Raw genomic sequence first — 13,787 nt, forward strand, 5'->3', positions numbered from 1 at the left:
ATTTATTTTTTAAATCCTCTAGGATCGAACATCTACTTTGTTTTAGATGTTTGGTAATATAAATGATGCTGTAGTGAAAATATTCTCAGCTAAAAATTTGAGCACATCTTTGTTTTCTTAGGAAAAAAATCTTTGAATTGGAATTTCTGGTCATAGATTATATACTCTTAAAAGGTTTTGACAATGTACTGCCAAACTATCTATCCTAGCCAAAAAAATAATTTTTATTTTAAAATATTCACCTTTTTACACTCTCATCAGCAAAGTATGAAAGAGCCACACATTCGCTTCTTAAAGAGCCTTAGAGAGTTTATATTTTTTGATGCCAAAGCAACTGCTAATTAACTGAGTTGTGGGGAGGGGGAGGAGAAGTGAGAAGATAGCACCGTTTCCCAGCTCGAATTTAAAAACTAAACTATGCCTGAGAATTTCTCATTAAGTGAATGTTATGAAGACTTCCAGCCAAAAAGCACATCGCGGTCATTTATTATATCCACGCAGGGCCAGCGTCGATGAGCAAAACTCATCGTGGCAAAATCTATGCAAAGCCTTGTAACATAAACATCTGGAGAAAGAAGATGGGTTTTAAGATGGATAACCAAGAGGAGGGTCTTCAGGATTATATACACACACTCCCCAGGACAGAGAGAGGGAAGAGGTTCTGAAAACAGACGGGGCGGCAGAGGCGGGGAGGGGACGCTGCTCACAGGCACGTTATCAACTATGAAAATACCGAGGTGTGGCTTGGTCAGCGTCACAAGCTGGCCTGAGGCACTGCAGATTCTGCTGTTGTCATGTAGAAGTATTCGTATGTCAACAGCTTCCAAGGAATGCTGGGGATGAAAGAACACAGGACTGCGAATAGACGGGGGGGGGGGGGGGGGGGGGGGGGGGGGGGGGGGGTAGGTGCGACGGCTCCACTGCTCGCAAGCTACACCATTGCAGGGGATTGCGTCCTGTGAATCTTAATTTCCCCATCCGTGAAATGGGTTCAAAGGCTCATTGTGGGGGTTTGGGCAAGATGATTTAGGATAAGATGCCAAGTGCTGCAGCAGAGCTTGGCACCTAATAGACAGTTGACACATGGTTGTGGATAGGAGGTGAACAAAACCAGGCAATTAGCTGAATATACTCCATTTGAATATGAGATAGAGAATTGAAGCAAGGGTGAGAGACCTGTATCAAGCCTCCCAACAACGGCCCTGCCACTAAGTAAGCCTCGGGGCAGGTGGCAGGCCAGGCCACGCCCCTTTAGGAATGTTCTGGTCACTCACCAGAGGCAGCCACCATGGCAAGGATCCCGTGAAGCCATGGTCTGCGCTCACATCTGCCATGTGTGAGGGTTTGAAGCCAGCCTCTGGGAGGACTTGGATACACAGAATTTGGTAGGGGTTTTCTGCCTGTCTGCTTCTGGACCAGCACCAAAGAAAGTCTGATAAGGTGAACACTTATGAGAGCCAGCACCCAGCCCTCCCTCCATGGGAACAGTAGGCATTCAGAATTCCGAGGCTGCCAACAGAGACTAACTCTGCCCATGGACCAAAGGAAGAAGAGGAGCATTTCTCAAGACGCTTCCTTACTCAGGTGAACGGAACTGAATTTCCTTCACATCATGGCCCGGTATAAAAAAGGAATCGTGAAAAGGGAAGGGGCAAAGGTCTCATCTCCTTGGATGAGAATAAAACAAACTACCAAGAACGCCCAACTAAAGAAGATAGTTACATACATTACGATACATCCCTGAAGACCTTAAACATCAAGCCATGGAGCTACATTTTCTGACGTAGGAAAAAAGTTCAACCTCCTCGAGACTCAGTTTTCTCATCTGTAAAATGGGGTTAACAGGAGAACCTCCCTCCCAGGGTTGCTGAGTGCATGAAATGAGATAATCAGGGCCTCGCACCTGGCACCAGACCTGGGGCATAGTAACTGTTTCATGAAAGTGTTAGTTTGTGATATTAGTGTATTTTGTTAAGAAAAGAAGCATACTGCAAGAAAATATTTATAGCGTGAGTCTATGTTTGTTTTTTTAAAAAATATATGTAAATAAATGGTAGAAAAATGTCTTAAGTATAAGTCAAAAAATGTGAATGAGGGTGATCTCTGGGTGGTAGGATTACAGTGATGTGTGGTTTGTATTTGTGCTTTTCTGGATTTGGTAAGTTTATTTTTGTAAAAAATGAGCATTCTGTATTTTTATAATAGGAAGGAAGGAAGGAAGAAATGAAGGAAGGAAGGAAGGGAAAAAAAAAATCACCCATTCAATTTAAATAACTCAAACCTGAAAGAATGATGCAAGTGGACAAGAGGAAACATGCAGGAATTCTAAATGCTCTTTGCAGAGTTCACGCTGACATGGGAAAATGCTTATAATATGATGTAAAGGGGAGACCAGGATACAGAATGTTTTCTGCATCCTAATTCCAGCTGTGTAAAAAAAGATGCATAGAAAAAGGATTTGAGGAACATATGCCAAAGTACGAACAGTGATTACCTCTGAATGCTTGGATCATGGTTGATCATTGTTGTCTTAACATTTTCCAAATTGCCTGCAAGAGGTCTGAAGTGCTTCTACAATCAGAAAATACATACAACTGATAATAATAACAGTAACAATAATAATACAAACGGCTCTTACTTGCTTGATGGAAACCAGAAGCAGCAGGGCCAGGAAGGGCCTCGCAGGGGTCCAGAGAGCCCGCTTCCCAGGGGCGGGGGGAGGCCGGGCCCCCCGGGTGGGCAGAGTGTGGGCTCCGGACAGGGGTCCCACTCTCCTAGTCCTGGGCCCTGCCCGGCTCAGTTCCGGCCTCATCTTCCTCGCTGTGCGGTCACAAGTGCTGGCACATTGCTTGAACGGTCCAAGATGTACCACAGGCGGCCCCCTCTTGCATTCCTCTTCCTACGGCGAGAAAATGTTTGCACAAACGCTCTGGACGCCGCCCCAAGGGCGTCTGCCCCGGTCTAGAGCCATCTACCAAATCTCCAAAGTTTCTCATCTGTGACGACTCATCCCCCGCCCCGGCCCCCCCAAAAGGCAAGGAGATTTTTCCCAGACCTCCCCCAAGTCAGCTGGGCTCCTGGGACTTCCTGGACAGAGGCCGCCCAAAGAGGTCAGTGGGTTCCAGCCCCGAAGCCCCGCTCTGTGCACAGGACCAGGGTGGGACGGGCTTGGGTTCCAGCTGCTGAGGACAAGTAGGGAGGATGAGCCCCTGGCCAGTTCTGAGGTGGGCAGCTTTGTGAGGGGGACAATTCTCGCTAAGGCTTTAAGTTTGTCCAGGTTGGGCTGAGCCCAGCCACAAAGGCAGAGTCTCCTCTGGGCCCTGTTTATGCCAAGACTTCCAGAAAGACAGCTGCCCAGCCCAGGAGATAGCAGCTCCTGACCCAGGGCCTGAAGCAAAACCTCACTCAGCACCTCGAGTTCCTGCTACACAACAGCCAAACAACATCCTAAAAATTCAAAGAGGTGCACGCCTCCGGACTGCCCCTACTTGCTGTGAGCAAAGGGCGCTCAGTCCACCTGGCAGATCCTTTGTCAGAACCCATGATCCACTATTGCCAACTAACGGGTGTGTACCTTCTCACCACACCTCATACATACAAAATCTTTTCGCCTGGCATCCTATTTCATTCATCCTCACGATAACCCTGTGAGGGTGTGATTATTTCTCCACTTGACAGCTGCAACACTGAGTTTCAGAGAGGTTAGGTGGCTTGCCCAAGGCCACACAGCAAGTAAATGGCAGAGCCAGGATACCCAGGTCTTCTGACCACAGCTACTTGGTAAGGTGCCATATCTGACCCTAACCCTCTAGGTGAGTTCCTTTTCTCTAGTAGGCTCAGCACTGTGTCTCTGAGAGGCTCTGCTTGGCCCTTCTCACCCTCCCCTCCCTGTCCAGCTCCCCAGCAGGCGCTTCCAAGTCCTGAACTGGAGTCCCAGCAGAAGATGTCCTGATTGGATGAAACGCTGGTCAGCAAGAGCCAGGAAGACCATGTTTCCATTTAGGGATTTTTTTTCCCCCTAGAAGTTGAGCCAGAGGAGCTTAGCCTGGTTAACTTACCCAAGTGAGTGAATTCTGAACAGTTGGAGAAAAACAGGTGAGTGTCACCTAATGGAAATCCTTGGAAATCTTTTTTAAAAAGTGGCAAGACTCTAAATGTCAGAAGTCAAACACTCATAATGAACATAGACGCCACCTCCCGCCAGGTGGACTCATATAATGCTGTGACGTCTGGTATCCACAAGCAGAGAGAGGGGCGAAGTGACCGAGGGGAGGAAAACTGCTCACGTGATCGCTCTGATCCTGTGTGGGGCCGCAAAGCTAGTCTACAATGCACTTTACAGACTATCTTCCAAGTTGCCTGCTGGCGAAGACAGTGCCTGTTTGATAAGACTATTCTATCTAACCTCTTTGAACTATTTCTCAAAAACATCCTTTTTCTGAAGGGACAGGGGTTGGGGGACTGCACACGACTTCCCAACCCGTTGGATGGCTGCCATCTAGTGATAAAACGAGGTAACTCCTCTGCCCACGAGACTGGCTGGGAACCAGGACAAACAGACACAGCTCACAGGCTACCCACAGCACAGACCACAGTCCTCGGTCTTTGCCAGCAGGCGAGTCCAGACAGAGTAATATGGACCCCAAATGACACTGGCCTTTTTCTCTTACCTTTTTCTCCAGCCCAGGCTGGCATATTCTCCATTATATCTGGGGGTCTCTGGAGGGGTCTAACATGGGATGGAGAACCTGTGTGCTCCAGATGCCACGTGGCAACTTCTGCTACCCTCCTCTGGCCCTCACTGTTTCATCAATGTCCTCTGCCCAAGAAGCAGCTTAAGTCTCCTCGGCAACACCGCTCCTGCAGTGCCCGCTGGGCGAGGGCATGAGTGATAATGAGACAGGAGGGAAGGGGGCAGGGCACAACCTTTAAAAGAATGCCACAGCCGTCGAGCATATGACAAAAACTGGTTAGGACCAAGATGGTGGAAGATTTTATTTTACTTCCCGCAGATTTTGAGCCTTATTATACGCTTATTGTAATATATTAGCATGTTAATGACACGCCCACCGGCGCCATGACAGTTCCGAGGCGGACCGTAAGAAGCCAAAAAGTGGGCAGTGCCCCAATGCCAGGGGAAATCCCCACCCCTTCGCCAAGCTAGTTAGAATACTCCTCCCACTCATTAGCATATGAAATTACCCAGCCCATTAAAAACTAACAACCCCACACCCCAAGGCCCTCTCACTTTCTGAGAAGGTCCGCTTTCTGCCTACGGTATGTGTATCCCTCTAAATAAACCTGCTTTCATTTCACTATGTCTTGCTCTCCAATTCTTTCCTGTGCGAAGCCAAGGACCCTAACTTTGCCGCCCATCCCAGGGTCTCCCCTGAGACCTGGGATGTGACCGTTCTCTCGCCTCCCCCCCCCCCGCCCCCACCCTTCTCCTGCAACAATATGCCAGGGCCTCTGCCTGCCAGCTCTGGAGGCTCCAGGGTGGTGCTGAATGCACCCATGTGGGGTGCATGCCCCCCTCCCCTCTGCGTAGCACTCAGGCCCTGAAACAGGCTGCCTAGACTGGGCCAGAAGTTGCCCTCAGCAGCAGTCTCTTCCTCTGTAGAGCTGGGCGGGCCTCAGCCTGAGGGCCCTGCCCAAAGCAAAGGGCAAGGGTGCAGCAGTCTCACCCAGACACCCACCCAAACCACCCTGGACCTCCGTCAGAACCCGGCGTCCTTTATAACAGCCAAGTCAAGTGTCCATCCATCGGTGGATGAATGGATAAACGAATTGCGGTGTACCCACACAGTGGGGCATTATTCAGTCTTTAAAAGGAAGGAGATTCTGATACCTGCTACAACACGAGGAACCTCGCGGACATTATGCTACATGAAAAAAGCCAGTTACAAAAGACAAATTCCCCGTATAGCTAGAGGGACCACATTCAGAGAGAATATCATGGGTGTTGCCAGGGGCTGGGGGTGGAGGAATGGGGAGTTAGCATTTAACGGGGACAGAATTTCAGTTCTGTGAGAGGAAAAGAGCCCTGGAGATTGGTGGCCGAACGCGGATGTACTTAAGCGTGCACTTAAAAATGTTTGACATGGGGCTTCCCTGGTGGCGCAGTGGTTGAGAGTCCACCTGCCGATGCAGGGGACGCGGGTTCGTGTCCCGGTCCTGGAAGATGCCACGTGCTGCGGAGCGGCTGGGCCCGTGAGCCGTGGCCGCTGGGCCTGCGCATCCGGAGCCTGTGCCCCGCAAGGGAGAGGCCACAGCAGTGAGAGGCCCGCGTACCGCAAAAAAAAAAGAAAAAAAAAGAAAAAAAAAAAAGGCAGACTGCCACGTGCAGCGCCTCATTTGGATGTGTCTGGAGTCCAGGACTACCCTACGTTCTCCTACAAACGGACCCTGAGAGCTTGTTTGGAGGTTCTAGCAGGGGAGCACAGCTACTCGTATACCCTTGACCACAGAACGGTCCTCCTCTATCGGGGAAGGTCGTCCTCTTCGACAGAGCGTGCAGCTTCGGGAGGGACACACATGTAGCGGTGAGGGAGGAAGGGGACACCCGCCTAGCCAGCCAGCCAGATCAGCCGAATCAACCCTGGCGACCAAAGGGGTGGGTGACAGATGTTGCAGCCAGATCGCCCTCACATCCTACATATTTCTTAATATAATAAGGTCATCCAGGTAAACCGAGCTCTTTAAATATTGTCGTCGCTTTATTAAGAAGGAAGAAAGGAGGACGTCGTCCTCAGAACACCTTCCCCGCTCCCCTGAGACGCGATCACCGTGCTACAAGATGCCCTTAAAACAGAAAAGGTTAGAATTAAATGTTTACTAGATAATAACGGAAATAGTAGCAAACGTGCAAGGAAATAAAGCAAAAGGCCTGCATTAGGTTGCAAGTAAATGCCTACAGAAGGTGGTAAGGGCTAGCGGGGCATGCCAGTGACCTTGAAGCCTCAGCCTTAGCTGAAGGGGGCACGCCTTGCTCAGCTCAGCCTTCCGGGCTTGTGGGCTTATGAGTTCAATGTCCTCAGTTCCCCTGGTTGTTCAAGGGAAGCAAGCTCTCCGGCTTTCCATGTGAAAACACACTGCCCAGGCCCAAGAAAGCACGGCTGCAGCAGACCGCAGCTTGGGGCCCCTTTGGGGAGATTACTCCGTACAAACATCTGCTATTTCGTCTAATTTAGCACAAGCGCCTGGGAGAGTTGGGGGCAAAACAAAGGAAAAGACTGCAACTGGAGGTGGATGGAAGGCACCCACCCGGGGCTTTAGAGGGAGGGTCAGGAGAGGTAAGGGAAGATGATCCTTGGCCCTGAACAAGCGCAGGAGAGGAGCCTGGGGCTGTCCGGCCACCCCACCCCCCCACTCTGCTGCCCCCCTGAGGCTTCCTGGATATCTCCCTTCTGAATCAGCTCTATCTCCATCCCCCTAAAAGTTGACCCTCCCGGGGATCCCTTACCTGGAGTGCTATTTCAGGTCATCCTCTGTTAAGTCACACGGAATAGCTCTGCAGCTTCTTCCTAACGCCTTTAAAGAGAGAGAGCGCACCCTCCGAAATGAAGATTTAAAACAAAAAGTCCTGGTTGGGGCAGCACTTCGACTAAATGTTCTTTTCCTTGGACGAATGAATTAGTCAACAAAATGTGTTGATTTCCAATACTGTGCTGTTCTGCTAAGCTCAGAAAGTTCTGGGCACCCCATAGCGGGTGGGGGCTTGGGGAGGACAGCAGACAGGTTTCCAGAGTCTGTCCCCAGGGCTACGACACCGTTTCCTAGGCTGGCTGGCTGTACGGCTTGGCTGGTAAACTTCTGTCCAGCTATGTAGCACCTGCCTGTCTGGCTTTGTGGGATTTATAAAGATTCTTCCTTTTAATCCTGCTGGGCTTATTCAAAAGGAACATCATTTCTGAGGATTCATATTAATCAAGGGGTCACTGTGGTCTGACCCTTCGCCCAGGCTAAACTCACCCTCCTAAGCTATTGGGAATTCTCTTAATCTCCTTGGCTGGCCTCCATTTTCACTTTGCCCTGCCCCTGGCTCTGTACCTGGCCTCCTCTTTACTCCTGTTGAGATAAGGCAGCCCTCTTCAGAAGACAAGATAGACCCTTAGGCCTCCGTGCATTAAGTATAAAGACAGCAGGTGGTGATGTTGAAAAAGGCACTGGGTCCCGGGTGAGAAAATCCAGTTTCAACTCCTGATTCTACCAACCTGTTTGGGCCTGTCCTCCAAATCTGTAAACTATGGATATCCGTACTTGCCTTTATCAATAATTAAACACACCAGAAAGTGGAAGGCTGTTCTCAAAATACTTTCATAACTTTCTCATTGGAGGACTTTGATAATACCCATTTTGCAGATGAAGAAAGTGAGGCAGAGAAGTCAAGGAACTTCCTATGATTCCTGACTGGGGCAGAACGGGCAGAGAAGCCAGGCCTGTTGGATTTAAATGCCACATTCTGTCCATGATGTCCATCTGTCACTCCCAGGCTGGCTCACAAGGTTCTAGTGAGGAGCTGATGAGATGATGTGAAAAAAGGACCCCCGTCAGCCCCAAAGTGCCTTGCAAGAGAGCAGGTGCGAGTGTTGAGATTTCCCCAAGGCTGTGGACCTCGCTAGTAGAACTGGGGCGACCAGGACGAATGTTGAGCTACCATGGCCATAGCACTGCTGTCAACTGAAAAAAAAAAAAAAGCACAACCTAGAAGCTGAGAATTATGTTTTATCTGTCTAGATGACAGAATCCAATTTCTGGATCTTCATAGCAAAGAGTCTTGGAGATTTCTCCCCAGGTCCTAGCATCCTCCAAATCACCCAATCATGAGTACACCTCTTTCTGGATATCTCTTTAGTTTCGTCTGTGTGCATGTGACCTCAGGTGGAATGTTTAAGGATTGCTAAGTGCAGATGCACCATAAGGACTTATAAATAACTGGCCCCACCAGTTAAAACTAGTTTCTATTTGTACCACTGAAGATGATCCCCAGTTGGTCACGGCCTGCTATACATTTATTAAATAAAAACATAGATGTAATGGGAGTCCCCGAAAAAGAAAGACAAAACAATAAGACAACTAATATTTAAAAGCAAAATTCAAGGAAATTTTCTGGACCAAAGACCAAAATCTGTATATAGAAAACTCCCTCCAAATACCTGAAAAAATTACACAGTACATTCAAGTCCTAGACATATCCCACTAAAACAGTTAAAGGGAAAAAAAATCCTCTGGATCTCCAGGCAAAAAGACCAATTCACCTACAAAGGACAGAAAACCACATTGGCAGCTGACTTCGGTTCCCACTAATTATTTGCCATGTAAGTCTACTATGGCCAGAATATATTCCGATTTTTATGCCAAGTTTTCATGTGTTAGCAAACCATCCACATTTTAAAGAATAACGTGACAGAACTGAGTAAAGTATGGCTTAAGGCCAAATGCAGCTCAAGGAAGGGCCGTGTATGCAAGGGCAGTCAGCTCTCTCAACACAACTTCCAGGAACCCAAGTCTTCAGAAAGTGTTCGGGAAACGGAAGCTGCTCCCAGCCCTGCTGGGTGTGCCCTCGTCAATGTATCTGAGCACCTGCCATCGGACGCCGAAGGCAAGGTGTCCATGTGCTAGCCAGGGTTCACGGCGGCCAGATCTGCACAGGCAGACAAGCCAGGCACTTATGTCCACAATGAACATCTTTGGAGTGGGCTTCACAAAGCTGTGGTCCAAGTAAACCTTCCACCTGCCACCTTACCCTTCACTAAACACCTTTGGCTTCAGTTTCTGATTCCTGTTAAAGTGTCAGTATCTTTAAGTGAGATGGTATTTATAGACTATATCAACCATTGACACTCTAGTATAAATGAGCATCTCACGCTTTCCTGACAGTTTAATAAAGGTGACCAAAAAGGGGGGGGGGAGCATGCGGGTGCTAAGAGTAAGAGAAGCTGAAGAAAAGGGAAAACAGGCTTTGACTACAAAGGATGTAAATTTGTTGCCCACACAGTTCTGTTGATAGAAGAGTCCAGAAAGTGTTTTCCTTAACTGACACACACAAATTGATAGTATGTGTGACTATCCCATATTTTCTTTTTTGTTTTAATCCAGAAGAAATGAATTTAAAAATGAGCTTTGTGTTATTTTTAAAACACATTTTCTTCTAAACTTTCTAATTTCCACCTACAGGAAAATCAGTTTGGAAGGATAATCAAACGATAAAACAAAATGAGAAAGGTTGAATGGAATGACATCTTGTCACAGTTAAGCGGAACAAATGTTTGAATTGGTGTGCTTAAATTAAACTGCCAGGCACTTCTGCGTCTAAAAATAAACATTGCAAAACATGCAAGTCTTGTGTGAAACTGGTGTGCTGCATGTTTCCTAACTGGTTCAGTTATAATTTCATATAAATTTATCTTGTATTTTAAACGAACATGTTATTGAGGCGACAGGTTGTTAGACACATAATTTGGGTTGTTGGGGGGAAAAAAAGGACTGTCATATTCTACCAACCCTAAATGCATCCTAGCTTAGACTCATTTTTCAAAAATGTATTTATGCTTAGTGAATATATCATGTCTGAAAAAAAAAAACCCTGAATGTTTCAAATAAAATTACTCAATCTGCTTATGCTGAACTGTAACATCTGTATTGTCATAGAATAAGGGACAGTTCAGCTAACTTCTTCGTGTTTGGGGCTCCAGTTGAGTACCTGCCTAATGAATGACGGTCCCATGGAATTTTGTGTTTTGTTGAATCACGCATATCTGAAGTGATATTAAATGGATTTTCACTGGAATGAGCCCAGTGCAGAGAAGCGGTGCTGAGATCCTCTGGAGAAGAAGGGTTTGTACCCAATGACCCCTGCCCTCCACAGTGTACATGTTCTGTTATATGATTTGTCACCTGTGGAGGTAAATCCTGTGCCGCTGATGTCTGGGGCGAGTGAGTCAGTGATCAACTAGACCCCGGGCAGGGCAGGAGGCACTTGGTTCCCGAAGCTCAGGTCAAAACCGATTCTTTGCTACATTCTGAGTTTCCAAGGCCCTCTGCTTCCTTTTATAGATATATTTTTTAAATATCTTTATTGGAGTATAATTGCTTTACAATGGTGTGTATAACGAAGTGGATCAGCTACACATATACTATTCCCATAGCTCCCTTTATATTTTTTGTGTTGATTTTATTCAAGTACAACATATATACAGAAAAGTATCCAAACCCTAAGTGTGCCGCTTAAGGGACTTTTAGACAATGAACACAGCTGTATAACCATCCCTCAGTTCAAGGTGTCTCATTCCCATCTACCTTTGCTCTTATAAAACAAATTCGGGTGGATTTTAATTCCTCCGTATATTGAAATAATCTGTTTACAGGTCTGTTACCCTCTTATGAATTATAAATTATTTCTGTGCAACGTGAACTGCCCTCTGTACATTCCAGCATCTAAAACAATCGCTGGCAAACAGAACCCCCCACGCACATACGTGTATATGTATGTGTATACATACACATGAATGTTTATACAAGTAGGTGCACACACATTACCTGACTTAGCCCTGGCATCCTTTCACCTCTGAATCCTGTCCAGAGTCCTCAGGAATGGGTCTCGATATGCATTAAGGAAAGGTAACAAGGAAAACCAACACAGACTAGGAAAAAGTTGTCAGAAAGAAGAGAGAAGCCGAAACCATCAGGCACAGCAATGGAACAGAGCCCTTCTGGGTGTTGTCCGCACGTCACCTCTTATATTCTAACTCGACACAGTGGCGCAGCGAGGAAGATGACAGCATTAGTATCCTCATTTTCAGATGACGGCCGTACCATGCAGAGGGTTTACGTGCATGCCTGAGGCTGCACGCAAGTCAGAAGCAGAACTGAGGTTCAGACTCAGGGCTGGCTAACTTCAAACCCATCACGCTGCCTTTCTGGAGGTATAGTGAGAGCCAAACTCTCTCCTCCCCTTCTCCCTCCCTAAGTGAGGCGGTCAGAGGGCAGGGCACTGGGGCATTTAATGGAGGGGTAAAGGGGTTGTAAACGCTGGGATGAAGCCATGGAGGGGACACTCTTCTCCGATTCACAGATGGATTAGGGCGAGTGCAAGCTACACTCGGCTTGAAACTAGATGTGGTTCCAAGTGTGGCTTCTACTTGGAACCGAGGACACTGAAGAGGCCCCAGAGGTGAAGGCAGGCTGGGACTAGCTCTGATCTAGACTGTGCCTTTCACATCCCAGGTCTCCCAGAACGGTCCCCGAGCCCATAAATGCTTTCATAGTGGTCTAGGCTCTCAGTTCTTGGACTAGAAAACACCATTATTTCAGGGTCAGGTGAAGCTTCGGGCATCTTTCTTAAGTGGGGCAGTAAAGTAGACAGGGATTTGGAGCAAGAATCTCTTTGTAGACTAAAGATTGTGTTTGGGTTGGAATATTCCTTGTCTGTGGCAATTAAGTTGAAAGAAAAGGAAACTCCTACCACCCTTAGTGGATATGAGTTTTTGCAGGTACAACTGAAGCTCCCGTGAGAACTTTCAGTCCAAACTTAATTCTGCTCCAGAGAACCCACGCCCTGTCCTGCCTCTTCCTCATTACCAGGGCCATGGGGCAAAGTTGAAGCTGCCTGAGATCATTCAACGAAGCTCTGAGGATCTTGTAGGCTGGTGGCTTCAAGCATCTTCCGGATTTGGCGGGGCTGTCGTCCGAGATCAAGGTGGAGAGAAGGTTGCGCTTTGAAAGTATCAGACGTAGGGAGTTGAGTGGATCACGGACCACCTTGCAGGGTTGCTCGTTACAGAACCACTGACAGGAAGTTTGAAGGAGAACTGAATCCTCATGGTAACCTTCACACAGACATTCCTGTCAATAGCACCAGTGACTCCACATTGCTAATACCCTTGAACTACACAGGGGTTAGGGCTGCCAATTTTCTTTCTTTTTTAAAAAAAAATTTATTTATTTTTGGCTGCGTTGGGTCTTCGTTGCTGCGCGCGGGCTTTCTCTAGTTGCGGCGAGCGGGGTCTACTCTTTGTTGCCGTGCGCGGGCTTCTCATTGCGGTGGCTTCCCTTGTTGCGGAGCACGGGCTCTAGAGCGGAGGCTCAGTCGTTGTGGCGCACGGGCTTAGTTGCTCCGCGGCACGTGGGATCTTCCCGGACCGAGGCTCAAACCCGTGTCCCCTGCATTGGCAGGCGGATTCTTAACCACTGCGCCACCAGGGAAGCCCAGGGCTGCCAATTTTCGGTGGAAAATCCCAACATAATTTCGAAGTTGGCTCTCTGTATGCACGGTTCCACATTCACAGATTCCACAAACTTCGGATCATGAAGTCCTGCAGTATTTGTTGGAAATAAGTGGACCCACACAGTTCAAACCTGTGTTGTTCAAGGGTCAACCACATATGCTATCAAAAGTTAGAAAGTAATCATCCTTCAGACTGGAAAGAGACACGATGGGGGGATGTCGGCAATGCTTTGTTTCTTGATCTGGGTGCTGGTTACGCGGACGTGCTCAGTGGGAGATCCAGGAAACTCCACACTTAGGATATATACATACTTCTATACGTATATCATGTGTTATTTAAAAAGTTGGGTGTTTAAAAACGTCCCTGGACATTTTCATTTCCAAGGAAGAAATGCAGCTTCTCTGTCCCAACCTCCAGTGTCCTGTTCCTTGCCTGCCTCCTGGTCCTGACCGCACAAAATAGGGCCTCCTTATGATCTGTCTTCTGGTTTTTGACGGTTTGAGTACTTGAACTGAATTTTGGCTATTTATGTCTCTCCATTTCTTCTTCTTTTTTTTTTTA

The 13,787-nt window shown here is 47.6% G+C and overlaps 1 protein-coding gene across 1 annotated transcript in view; it reads right to left on the minus strand.

The window, feature by feature from the left end:
* Positions 1-2,754: 2,754 nt before the first annotated feature.
* USP43 (ubiquitin specific peptidase 43) overlaps positions 2,755-13,787 on the minus strand; it is a 97,135-nt gene continuing 86,102 nt past the window's right edge. The window contains exon 15 of the mRNA XM_059048167.2: positions 2,755-2,899. Coding sequence (XP_058904150.1) covers positions 2,829-2,899 — 71 coding nt within the window. The 3' untranslated portion in view covers positions 2,755-2,828. The remainder of the gene's footprint in view (positions 2,900-13,787) is intronic.

This window comes from Kogia breviceps, chromosome 19 (assembly GCF_026419965.1).
Source record: "Kogia breviceps isolate mKogBre1 chromosome 19, mKogBre1 haplotype 1, whole genome shotgun sequence".
NCBI classification, from domain to species: domain Eukaryota; kingdom Metazoa; phylum Chordata; class Mammalia; order Artiodactyla; family Physeteridae; genus Kogia; species Kogia breviceps.